Source organism: Morone saxatilis, unplaced genomic scaffold, assembly GCF_004916995.1.
Source record: "Morone saxatilis isolate NCDOM2014 unplaced genomic scaffold, NCSU_SB_2.0 Contig11, whole genome shotgun sequence".
Classification (NCBI taxonomy): domain Eukaryota; kingdom Metazoa; phylum Chordata; class Actinopteri; family Moronidae; genus Morone; species Morone saxatilis.
Window position 1 is genome coordinate 8,413,882 of NW_023339663.1, and position 12,865 is coordinate 8,426,746.

General features: G+C 41.0%; 2 protein-coding genes across 2 annotated transcripts in view; one reads left to right on the plus strand and one right to left on the minus strand.

Annotated features, from left to right (window-relative positions):
• LOC118343463 (WASP homolog-associated protein with actin, membranes and microtubules) overlaps positions 1-3,696 on the plus strand; it is a 13,479-nt gene extending 9,783 nt beyond the window's left edge. Inside the window, exons 9-11 of the mRNA XM_035682285.1 lie at positions 346-745; positions 1,304-1,446; positions 2,383-3,696. Coding sequence (XP_035538178.1) covers positions 346-745; positions 1,304-1,446; positions 2,383-2,538 — 699 coding nt within the window. The 3' untranslated portion in view covers positions 2,539-3,696. The remainder of the gene's footprint in view (positions 1-345; positions 746-1,303; positions 1,447-2,382) is intronic.
• A 2,922-nt stretch (positions 3,697-6,618) lies between these two features.
• The window catches only part of homer2 (homer scaffold protein 2), a 27,858-nt gene continuing 21,611 nt past the window's right edge, over positions 6,619-12,865 (minus strand). Inside the window, exons 8-9 of the mRNA XM_035682288.1 lie at positions 10,102-10,182; positions 6,619-8,537 (exon numbers count right to left, since the gene is read on the minus strand). Of these exons, the coding sequence (XP_035538181.1) occupies positions 8,349-8,537; positions 10,102-10,182 (270 nt within the window). The 3' untranslated portion in view covers positions 6,619-8,348. The remainder of the gene's footprint in view (positions 8,538-10,101; positions 10,183-12,865) is intronic.

The following is a 12,865-nucleotide window of genomic DNA, read 5'->3' on the forward strand; positions in this document are numbered from 1 at the left end:
CATCATTGTGTCAAAATTTCTATTTATCCAATACTGATGTGTGACTCAAAAGATTCATTTATTTTCTCTCAGCATTGTGGTTTTAGATGTGTGTGTGTGTGTGTGTGTGTGTGTGTGTTTTGTGCACATTCCCTGCATTTCAGTTAATCTCAAGTCCAACTTTGAACCTTTTTAGAATCAATCAAGAACATTTACGGATCTCGTGTATGTGTGTGTGTGTGTGTGGTGTGTTTGTGTGTGTGTGTGTGTTGTCTTGTGTCTTTGTTGTTTCTCTTACAACATTAGACTAGATCGTGTCCTTATTTCTCAAACCATTTTTTCCCCTTGTCTACCATCTTTTTGAAGAAGCGTCAGGGCCAGTACATCCTGAAGACTCCTCAGTCCAGGATGTCTCCTTCAGAAGTCCCGTGTCCCTCCCAGCCGCTGTCCATAATCAGCTTCGGCCCCTCTCTTGCCTCTGAAGGACCCTCGTCTGTCTGTCCTGCACCCAGACGCAAAAAAACAGCCAAGAAGCAGCAGCCTAAAGACATCCCTGTCCAAATCTACTGTGCACCGCCACCTCCAGCAACAACCTGCCCTACTGCACCTCCTCCTCCTCCTCCTCCTCCACCACCCCCACCACTGCCTCCTGCCTTACCACCTCCACCTGTCCAAGCTTCGCCTTCCTCTGAAGACGCACCAATGCCTCTCAGTGAAAACAAGGACCCTCCTTTTCCAGCCAAGAGCATGCTCAAACAAAATATTGGTGAGAATGAAGTACATGCAGTATAATTCTGTTTTTAATGTGTCTGTTTTTTGGTGTCCATTTATCAGAAATGTTCAATACAGATGGAGTTGAATATGTCTGACTGCAGGGAAGGTTGTGTTTGTTTGTTCCAGAGTAAAGTGTGCTTGTAGTGTTGGTGTGTGTGTGTCTATCCGTGTGCTCGCCTGTGTGCGTCTGTACATGGCGTTCTGTCCTAAATTCCCAACTTCCCCCATGAGGCCAGAGGAGGCATTTTACCTCAGTTGTGGTCCTGCTGATGCACACTCTCCGCTCCGGAGAGACAGAAGCGTCCAACACGGCTTCATTTTCCTGAGCTTTTCTGAGATGGGGGTCACTCAAGAAGAAGCTGATTTTAAAAATGAATTTGAGATAATGCACCACAGACAACCTGGGAAAAGCTCTGTGCAGTCAGTTCCGTAGTGAAATGTTAGATACTTTATCAAGCGTGAAATTAAAACTCACAACTGCAAAATTACCGTCAATGCTTTCTTCCACCATTGTAAAAGTGTGTTTGCCTCTATTGCTGTGTAACTGTAGGAACGATGGATGAAGTGTTGGCCTCGTTGCAACGCGGACAGATTCAGCTTCGAAAGGCGCCCGCTCCCAGGAAAGCGCCCCCTGCTGTGGACCCGAGGAGCAATCTGATGTCTGCCATCCGACAGGGAGTCACCCTGAAGAAGGTGAGCTGTTCTACAAGAATTAAGAACACACCAAAGCCGAAATGCAAAAAAAAAAAAAGGAAAAATAAGTACAGTACATAAATGCCAAACTGGGTCAATAAGAATTAAGTTCGTCCCCCCGACAGCAAGTTGATTTCTTAACTATAAAATGTCCTGCTCAGTATGTATCTTGGTAAAAAAAAAATATATTTAAGGGATCCGTATCAAGATTACAAGTTAATTTGAATTTTAATATCAATATGAGTATAGGCTTCACTACACTGTTTTATATTCTGTGTTTTTCTGATGGTCAAAAAGCCAGAGCCTGATGTTTGAAAGGGGAAGAGTTTAATTTTACCATCCATGGTTCATGTGAATACATGAACCAAGTGCGACATCTCGTAATGATTTTTAGGTAAATGGGAATAACTGAAGGCAGCTTGAAAGACAAATGAGGCAAATGTCCCCTGGTGTTTTCAGTCATTTAGACTAAGTTTATTGGCATCTTAAAAGGAGCAGAACTGAATAACAGATGTTAGAAAATGTACTTCTCCATTATAACCAGCTGAAGTTCATCTGTGTGTGTACGCTATTTTCTTTTAGTCTGTATAAAGTTTCATTTAAATATCTTGCATTTGTTTTAATAGATTTTATTTGCATGTTATTGCCAGCTTGGTATCCCCAGGTGGATCATTGGTGACCAATATCTCTAAGTTATATATCCGCTTGTACAGTTTGTGTGTAGGATCAGGTGTGCCTTTTTCATAACAGACATTGTGATGAATGAGCCTTAGCACGTAATAACTTTCACAATGGCTGTAAACCCACATGTCAAAATGTCTGCTGTGAGATAAAAGGATTTTTTCCTCCATCAAATCCACAATTTCAACAGCAGGAGGTTATACGTGTTTTGAATTTGAATGAAAAGCAGGTATTAAATCGACTCTCGTGCTCTAGATGGTTCCTGCACGCGCAGACGATCTGAACAGTGGAGACAATGAGCTGGAGCGAAGCATCAAAGCTGCCATGATGAGGATGAAGAAGGTATCGGCCGACTCCGATGAGGAGGACAGAGGAGACGACGAGACACAGAGTACAGACTGGGACAGCTGAGAGCACGCACGCACACATATACCAATTAAGCTGTTCTCTTGCATTACTGCTTTGTTTTCAGTTCTGAGCTTATGTTGCGGCCAAATGTTCACCAAAAAAAAAGCTTCTTCTTTGACAAGAATGATTTAAACATTGCAGTTTGTTGAAGTTGTCAAACAGAAATCACATTTGTCAAGTAGCCCTGAGATGTAATACATGCACAACTGCTCAAATCCAAGTGGTAGAATCAGGATTTAGTCTCCTTTTTAAAGCAGTGGGTTTGCTTCAGCACTCATTAAGAAGAAAAACCAACCAGAAGTACTGTAGTACAGTGTGTAAATGATTGAATTTCTCCCAACTCGGCATCTGAAGGCCTTTTGTAAGACTGTCACACAGCAGGGGAAGCCTGTGCTGCAGGCACACGCGACTACACTACACAACATGCTACTTTCCCCACACGGCTGAGCGTAAACTCTGCTGACATGTTATCTTTTTGAATGTAATTTAAATCTGAGCACTTGTTTTCTTTAACTTGACTTTACCCCAACAAAGGGCTACTGAGTTTTGTAGTTTTGTTTTTGCATTTTATTACTCAACAAAGTAAGAGTTGTGTCCTGGGGTGCAGCAGTGTTAATTATTTACAGCCTACATGTTTGAAGTCTACGTCATTGTTTGTGTTACAGGCTGTTTGATGCACTGTCCTGTCCCTGTTTGTCTTTCTGTGTCAGAAATGTGTGAATGTGTTAGGCTTAATTTAGGTGCAATTTATACATAAAATGTTATTTCTTCTACTTTTAATGCCATAACCAAGGAAGTGACAAAGAATGCTAGAGTTGTTTTTATTAACCAATACTCATTCATGTACACAGTTCTGTCTCTAACGATAGCTGAATCGTCAGAGAAGCTTTCTGTTATTGTTGATGTTTAGGGGCAAATGTTGTACTTCTGACCTCTGAACCTGTGACACAGAGCACTTAACTTACCTGAACCTTCCAAAAAAAAGACAATAATGTATTATCTACAAAAAATAAAATACCGTATGTCACACAGCATAAAATGGTTAGCAGAAGAGTTTAAAGATATGCAACTTATTCCAGTGCATTACAGACGAGCTGATGGCGGCTTAGTCTGAAACTGCTGTTTCAATAATAAAAGTCGACAAGATTGATTATAAATGGATTGTTGGCAATTTCGTTTTCATTCGAAATCTGTTGCCGTGAGATGGATTGCTCACGCTGTTCCCCTCATCTTCACAGGTTAGCTGTACCTGGGCCATAATGAAAACTTTTAAATGAGTCACATCATCTAAAGAGGTGTCTTATCAACGTGTGCTGATGAACCCCCCCCCCCGAGCGTGCTTTTGGTGGATTTGTAGCCCACATGATGATGAGTCATATTGTAATATCCATCCTGGCAGCAGTCGCTCTCACATCTCTCTCCTGCAGTGACAGCTCAGACATCCCCAGCCAGTTGTGATTGAGTTTATTCAGCTCTGTGTGCTTAGAGAGCAGCCGCCTAGCAGAGGTAGTTACGGCTGCTCTTGAGCATCATCTGGTTTTGCAGGGCCGCCATCGCTCTGCGTTCGACTGCGAGTGTTTGTTATTTATTGGTTTCATCCGAGTGATTCAGGTGGAAGACGGGGTCATACACCTTGGGGAAGACACACGCATGGCGGGTATTCAGACGAACCCGCCGATCAACGTGAAATTCCGCAGCCTGTTACTATGGCAACAACAGGAAGTCTCAGTGGTAGTGGCCTGCAGTGCTCGCTCTCGCTCTCTTTTTCTCTCTCTCTCTCTCTCTGACACATGTACAGAGCAGCATAGTCTCTTAATGATGTTTCACCAACTCGCCCACTCATCACCAGTCACACAATGAGCCTTGCTGAGAGAGTTAAAGAGACAGCGATGGGGGGACGGAGAGAGAAATGCTGCTTTTGCTGCATCTCTGCTATTGTGATCGGTTTGATGGTTCTAATAAGGCATTTTTCATTTAATTCATTCATAATTTAGTCTATAAAAGTCTGAAAGTGACAAGATCCAGAACCCACAGTGAGACCAAAAAAACGAAGAAACAAAAAAAAAACAAAGAACACACGAGCTAATAAAGGTAACAAAAAGGCCAGAAAATACTTAAATAAGACTAAAAGTGTACAACCACGCTAGTAGCTCTGTGAGGTTATAAGTGGTGCTTTAAGCTAAATGATAGTCAGGTTTAGGATGTTAGCTCACTAACAGTTTCTAATTAGCACAAAGTAAAGCTGAAGCTACTGGGAATGTTATTAGTTTTGCAGATATTTGGTCATATTTGATTTAACAAAAGTACTACGTAAATTCTGACCTGCTGCTGGCACCAGAGGAACAATTGTCTGATGATTAGTCTGGACCAAAGCGGTGGACCGACTGACATTACCATCCTTAGAGTCATGGCACTAGTGTGGCTAAAAAGTCCTAAAATGCACCATTTCCACTACATTTGTTCTAGTTCTTGAACCAGTTCTCTTCAAGACTCGTTATCTTGGTACTATCTGGCAAAAACCAGCCCCGTTTCCAGTTTTGATAGTCGATAGATAGAAAACCTGCTAGTTTTTTGTTCCAGCTGGGAACCAACTTTTCAGGTTACGAACCAATTTAGTTTTGGTCGAAACGCTCAGAACAGTTAACAGTTATGTGCTTGAACCCGAACAGAGCCAGTTCCCTGTTGGCCTTAAAGTGAAAAGATCCAGATAAAAAAGACCTAACAAAAGTTCCCAAAAGATATTCTTCTACAACTAGCTATTATATTTTTATGGAGCTTGTCCATAAAATATTATAAGATGGTGGAAAATGCTGATTAGAATTTCCCAGAGCACAAAGTGATGTCTTCACATTGCTTTATTTGTTTAACTAACACTAGAAAATCCAAAGATATTCAAATAAGACGTCTTCACATTTGAGAAACCGGAAAAAGACAATGTTTGCCATCTTTGCTTGAAAAGTGACTCAGAAGGTTTAATCATCAAATGGTCGATCCTCAGAATAATTAGTGTTAGGGCAGGTTGATTCATTCTTTTGTCAATCAACAATTGAATTGATGATTGTTGATTGACATTCAGTTAACGGTATGAAAGAGAAGCCTCTCAGACTGAAGAGGCTGGAACCAGAAGATGCTCTCCAAATGAATCAGCAACAATTTCAATCATTCAATTGTGAACATTTGCTGCTTTTTTTTCAGTTTTATATTACTGTAGATTAAAGCCTCTACCAGGAGCTTTCATTTTGTGTCGATTATGGCGCCCCCTGCCGGAGTGTTTCCATCGCCTCTTTTTATTGATTTCAAGGGGAATTCGACTGAATCCAACCTGTTGGCAGGTATTGAGAATAACTATATAGATATTCCTTGTTTATGTAGGCATATTGATGAATATTGATAGATTCTGCATATTGATGAATATTACCTTTGCCAACAAGCTGATCTCTGAATGTGAAAAAGACTCCGATCAACAACCAAGAGTCCCATTGGCTGTAAAAGATGATCAACTCTGTTGTTGGAAGGTAACACTGGATCTATATTTCTCATTGTCAATCACTCACACCGTTATTTACAACAAAAAAACAGGAACGAGTGGGATTAGGTTGCCAAGGCAACACGTCCACTGGTCCACCCCTGCAGTTATTTCCTCACTACTATGAGGATGATGGAGTTTTTCATCCCTTAAACAAGATGTTTGTTTTTTTTATCTCAGAAATTGATACGTGTCACAGACTGATTAAATCCCACTTGTTTTTCTTGGATTACAGCTATATTTAGTGCTATGTAAATCAACATCAGAGAAAAGATGTGCGGTGGCGGAGCTTCTGTACTTGAGCCTCGACGGGATGCAGCTCTGGCGCTGTAGGTTCATTCCACCTCCTCTGTGCTTCTCATCCAGGATAAAAAAATGCCTGAAGACTTTCACAATGTCAGCATACTCGTAAGCTTTAACACTAGTTTGTTTTCTACACGCAACCCACAACACTGATTTGTGACTAAGTTTGGATTAAGGAACCATCTCCTCTCTGCGGCGCTATTGCCAAAATGTGGCCCCACCGCTCAAATGTAAAAGAAGACACTAACTCAGCATTGTAATTAAACTAAATTTTAACAATTGTCAGTTCTATTGTACAATATTGAACAGGAGTCACAAAAGTGCACAAGAGGCATTGGTTCAAAAGGAAGGATCATACGTTGTGTTATCCAGGTTCAGGAGACTTATGAACAGTAGGGTTTAAACAGAAAGAAGCAAAAAGTCCCTTCATTGATATATTTCAATCTCATGACAAGATCAAAACAGTGATGAAAAAATATACTTATAACATCATGATGTTACCCAGTAAATATTCCAACATGTACCTTCGATTTCAAATGTACTACATTTCAAGCATCCCAAAAGCAGCTGTGACACCATCCTGCAAACAAAACCTCTGAATCCTGACAATTTGGTATATTTTATATATTATTGTACATCTATAGAAACATTAGGTTAAGATTGATTTACTTGGTATGTTCTAGAAACACGAGTTGCAGAGAGGCACCAAAATAAATAAATAGGTAAAACAAAAACCAAGAATGACAGGGTTGTAGTGAAAAGGCCCATGCCATCTAAATATTTTCAGTGAAGTACACTTTCACATTATTCACCCATCGAGCAGCACCAAGTCCCCTCACCCAAAAATAACCACCACCATAACAAAAACTAGTGTGTAGGAAGCACATCAACAGTCTTTGTTCTACAAATGGACAACAATACTATTGCACACACAAAGTCCTTTGAACACTACACTACACTCATGGCAAAACGGGGTTCCTAATATTATTTTTGGATGTTTCTGAAGGAAAGCTCCTGAGACAACAAAGTTTTCCGTCTTTATGCAAATATAATTAAACTGTGTTTACTGAAAACACCCACAAGAGTTGATGAATTCCTGCTGCAGTCCCTTCTCAGTCGTTTTTTGTGTGCAAACACCTGTGGTTTGTCACCGCATTGGCATCCATTAGCCACATTAACGTCCTCGGGATGGGCTCGACTGCCTGCGTTTCTCTTTTCGTCTCATTTTATTTGTAGTAGGATGTTTGTTTTTTCATTGGGGTTTCTCACAAAAAAAAATAAATCATCAAAGTTATTATTATGGTGATGGTCATCACTTGGCCAGTTCTCCTTGCCAGGTAGATTTAGACTCACCTGGAGGCACTTTGTGTCACGGCCATTTGTCATATGTGCATATAATCTAATGAGTACAAACTGTCTTCTAACACACCTGAGATAGACGAGAGGCAACAGCAAGGACAGTCAGTAGAAAGATTTCATATCTAATTCTCTGAGGGGGCCACAAGGATTAACACCAATTATTACTTGAGTGATGCTGAACAGCACTGTCTTTGTGTGTTATTCATTTTAGCCCTTTTAAGTCCCCTCTTCTACTCTAAACTCAGACTGTCTGTGAAGAAGTGCAGCAGCCTTCAGAAAAAAAAGACAGATGGACAGAATCTAAGAACCCACCACCAGCTTTTAAACCCGTTTCCCCCCCCACAGAAACGGGTAAGTAAGCTCAAAGTGTGACTCTTGATTTAGTTTCAGAATGCCAGCATACAAAATGGAGCCATTTGGTGGAGCATGCTGGCCTTCCTCCTGCCAGTCTCTCTCTCCCTCTCCAAAAAATCTCTCTCACATGGTAGTGTTTATTAGAAGCCAAAGCTGATTGAGTGGACATCACCTTGGGGGAGTAGGTGCCACATAGTTTCTGCCCTGAAGACATACTGTAGTGAATCCTTTGTACCTGACCTCTGACCCTTTCAACTCAGTGCCACTTTTTTCAATTATCAACACCTAGCTTGGAGAGTCCCTGCCTGAACTCATGCAGCTCGTCTATTTTTCCATCCAGAATATCCATGAACTTCTTCAGCTCGCCCTGCATGTTGCTCTGCTTTTGTCGACTGTCGTCTATGTCCACCTGAAGACCCCCTATCCTCCCCTCCAGGTCGACGTTCTTCGTCTCTGCAGCCTGTGGGCAGATATTAAAAAAACAATAGTTACATTACAGCGAATGGTGGATGAAGGGATGTCAGAGCATTTGAAGTAGCAGTACAGATGTGTTCTTTTGTCTTTTTCTTAACAGAGACGTCAAACCAAAGGCAGAGCATCTCACAGCTACTGTCAAAAAATACATAAAAGCAGTTCAACTGGCCTTTTAGAATCTCACATGTCAGAATGATGTAAAATAATAATCAGATTTACATCATCAGGACTGGAAACTAAGCTTTACAAATAGGAATGTACATTTTTGTGGGAGGATGGGAGGGTAAAGCAAGTCTTTCAGACTAGCAGGCGACACAAGTGACACATTAATGCCATAGATCCCATTGAAGGGAGGGGTTTAAAATAGGAGTGCTAAATGGGTGTTGCGCCTGCATGCCTGTATCCTCCAGCTGACTCCTGAAACCTGAGCTCCACGTGGGGTGTCGTCTTTAAATAGAGGGGTGCCGTGACCACAAACACAGAGGTAGAATAAGTGGATTTGTTTTTTTAAAAACTGGGGGGGGGGAAGCCATTTTCAGCAGTTTTACTTTAGCCATTAACTTTAATCTGAATGGACAGTGGCTGAGTTTTCTTTTTGGGCTTCATGGATAGACTGAGGTATTCGAGAAATCCCATTGTCTATACACCTCAGTTTGGATGGCTGCTTAGATAAACTCCTGCCTCAGCCAGTTCTGTTGCCACTGTCATTCATCCAGCTGGCTGTTGCAGAAAACAAACCAGGCAGTCGAGCTTTGTGAAGCACAAAAACTTCAGGCATGCCACTGTTGGTTTTATTCTCCTCCCTGCCTGGCTTGAAAGGCAGCACATGCATGACAGCTTGGATGATAAAATCCTGCTCTGAGTCAGTCTGAACAGGGCCGAGATGAGCGTCACTATCAATGCAACTCATGTCAGACTTGGCACTCGTGGGGCGTACAGTCATTCACCGAGCCTGGCACTTCTGGTTTTACAGAGAGTGTGATATTACTCAATGAGGAATCAGCCTTGAAGAACAGGTGCTCTTTGTTACACGGAAGAGAGGAGGAGACGGACGTGAATCTTTATTGTTTCTGGCAGATTCTCACACCCAACTTAACCTCAGACACAATCCACAAACATGTTCAGCTGTTTTTGTAGTCAGCTAAACTAATCATATCTGCACCACTAGGAAACTAATAAGCTGTGACAAAGATGTAGTATCTCTGTTAAAGGAAACCTTTTCAAAGAGGCAATAATCCACTCAGTATTGTACTGGGGATAGACCTTTATTAACAGATACAGTAACCAGAATGTGCGTTAGTGAGACACGTGATAGGAATGTTGTGTCACCAGCCCTCAGGCAGAATGGTGAATAGGAACTCATTCTCTACCTCCGTCTGAAAGCACTGCTTACGCCTCAGAGCCTGTGTGTTACGTCGCTGTGACGGACATCGTGTCCTCACGTGTGCTGCCGACTCGAGGTCTGTGCGGCTCTACTTTTATACTCCGCTGTAAATCACACCTGAGAGAAACGTGGGGTTTGTGGGATTTCTGGGTCCTTTTGAACGTACCTGCAGTTTTGTGGTGATGCTCTCGCACTCTGCCATGAGCTGAGGGATTATCTCTGCCTGCTTCCTCAGGTTCTCCAGCTCCTGGGAAAAACACATCCAGAAACCAGTGAATCAAATGCCAGTAAATCATTTTGAGTTGATATTCCATATTGGTTTCTTAAGGGTATCATAAGAAGTCAAACTTTTCAAAAATGTACCTCCCAGTACCTCTAAACAAATGACATATGGAAATTAATAACATTGATTTGTAAGCTTTAATCTGTTCAAAGGCCAAAGTGAGGGGTTATGTGCCAGACAATTTCTTAACCAGGAGCAGTGTATTAATTATTAACAATAAAAGATAAATAAAAAATTGAACAAACTAGATATAACATATGGATTCACCTCCGCGTGTGCCTAAATTAAATACAAAAATTGAAACAAAAAAAAGTTTAAATCAGAAACTAACACTAAACTACATTTAGGTTCAATACCCAACCGTTTAAGACAGTTAATTGTGCACTGTCCCATATAAATAAACTATACACATAAGATGGCAGCACCACAAAGCAGGAAGGTAAAATGAAAAGCAAAGTAAAAAAAGGTAAAGAAAGAAAAACATCAGAGATAAGAATGAACACTGAAGATACAGCCTTGATTTTGTTTTTCTGCCTTGTGCTTACATTTTTGTTTTATTCGCAATTAAAAATCTATTATTGGCCTGAAAATGTCCTCCCTTTGCTGCTTTAGCATCCGCTATCGCCTCAAGCACTCCACGACAGGTAATAATTGGTAATAATAGTCTTTGTAGTCACCTGCAGCAGCTTTGTTCTGTTAGTTCACGGTTGGCCAGCGCTGGGGTCAACACCACAGTGAATGCTTAATAATTCATAGGCATGCTTTTAATTGGAGGAGTTGAGCGTGTGCATTTCTAGAAGGGGGTGAGTCACTTGGCAGATGAGCCTCTGTGGGCCGTCTGCTGTATCAGTGCTCTGCAAACAATGAGACTTCCTCCTGCAGGCCTCTTCGGTCAGTGTTGGAAGCATTATGGCTGATGTACAGGACTGTGGAAACACTGAAGCCCCCCAAGGGACATGATTCTTTGCTTATGATCTTTCAGCTCCAGCTCTTTGAACTACTTCCATCCCGTCGTTGTGTAAGATATTCCGCTCTCGAAAGAAAGATTTATATGTTCTATTAATACCCAGGCTGCCAGGTGCTAAACTAGAATATCCCAGACACACAGTTTACCTCAGGGAATTTGAAAGGGTCTTTATGTAACACAGCTATAAATGTCATTATTTTGCAACAGTGTAATAAGCATTGTCAAATTCAAATTAAACAACAATCAACAGACAGTTAATCAACATATCTGAGAATGATTAAGTCATTTATCAAGCAAAAGTATCACCCTAACTTCTTTATAAACAAAACAAATAATGAAGAAAATATTCAGCAGATTAACCAGTGATGAAGAAGTCACCTTGTCCCTTCAGGAAACTGACTTTTTTTCCTATTATTTAACATTTCATAGACTTAAAACTTAATGGACAGACTCATTGATGACAGTAAAAGATAGTTGCAACCATGTTATACATTTGAGAGCGAATGTGAAGCTGGATTTGCTGCAGTGTCCAGGAATTGAACCTGGTCCAAAAACTAGTGGGTCTGTGTGTCACTTTTTGGGGATCAAACAGTAGAAAATATCTTAGAGGCCAAATAACTTGAAAACCCACAGTGAACCGAAACAAATACTGAAAAACTGTCTTTCGCTATTAAAACAGAAATAAATGCAGATTTGTATTATTTTCCTATTATGGTAACTGAATTTGTTTTGTTCATCTTTTGCACAGCTGCACACGTGGCTGATTGTGTCCCCCTGTCATGACGCTGATAGGGGGACACAATCACTGTAGGAGAAAGCAGCGAGTCTGTCAGAGATTGCCAAAAGTCAGTCCTAATCATTTGTCTGCAGACAGAAACAGCATTTAACCAGCAACAAGCAAAGGTCAAAAGAGTGTGTGGCCTCGCAGGGCTCATCCTCATTAGAAATAACAACACTATTAGGCTCCGCTGAGCTGACAGTCAGTTAGTTTGGATTATGGATGACTGATGCAGTGGACATAAGGCGATGCCACTAATGGTATCTGTGCCAAAAGTCCCTGCTGCTCCGACTAGAAACAAAGTGAGTGGATGAATTTACATTCCCTCAGTCTGACCATTTTCACAGTGGAGTTCAATTATACCAAAACAGGACAAATATCAAATTAATGACTAAAATATGCAGCACAGAAAGTAAGAAAAAAGGAAATTGAGAATAAAAATTCAGCATGGGCAGTATAACAGGTCTGGGTTTAGCTGGGTAGGCAAAAATAACAGATTGATCCATACAACACCCAGGATCTAACAAAAAAAATATCATTTCCTACAGAGGTATAATCACCTCCTGGGGGAGAGAAGTGGTATTGAGTAAGAACAAGAGGTGAAGAGCTGGTGTACAGTGAAGAGACGCGTTGAAATGTTGGAGTGAAGAAGAGAGAGTCGGTCTGTAATTTTAGGAGATAAAGGGGTTGAGTGTTGACCTGAAAATTGTGATTTCTTTGATGTAGAAATGAAGAAGGGGACTAAAGTGAACCATTAACTTTCAAGGTAAAATACCACCTCTTACACACAAAAAAGCATTGTTTTACAAACTCTAACAGACACTTTTAGATTTGACTGCAGCATTTGATACAGTGGACCATGAAATCCTGATTGCTCGTCTGGAGCAGTGGGTGGGCATCAG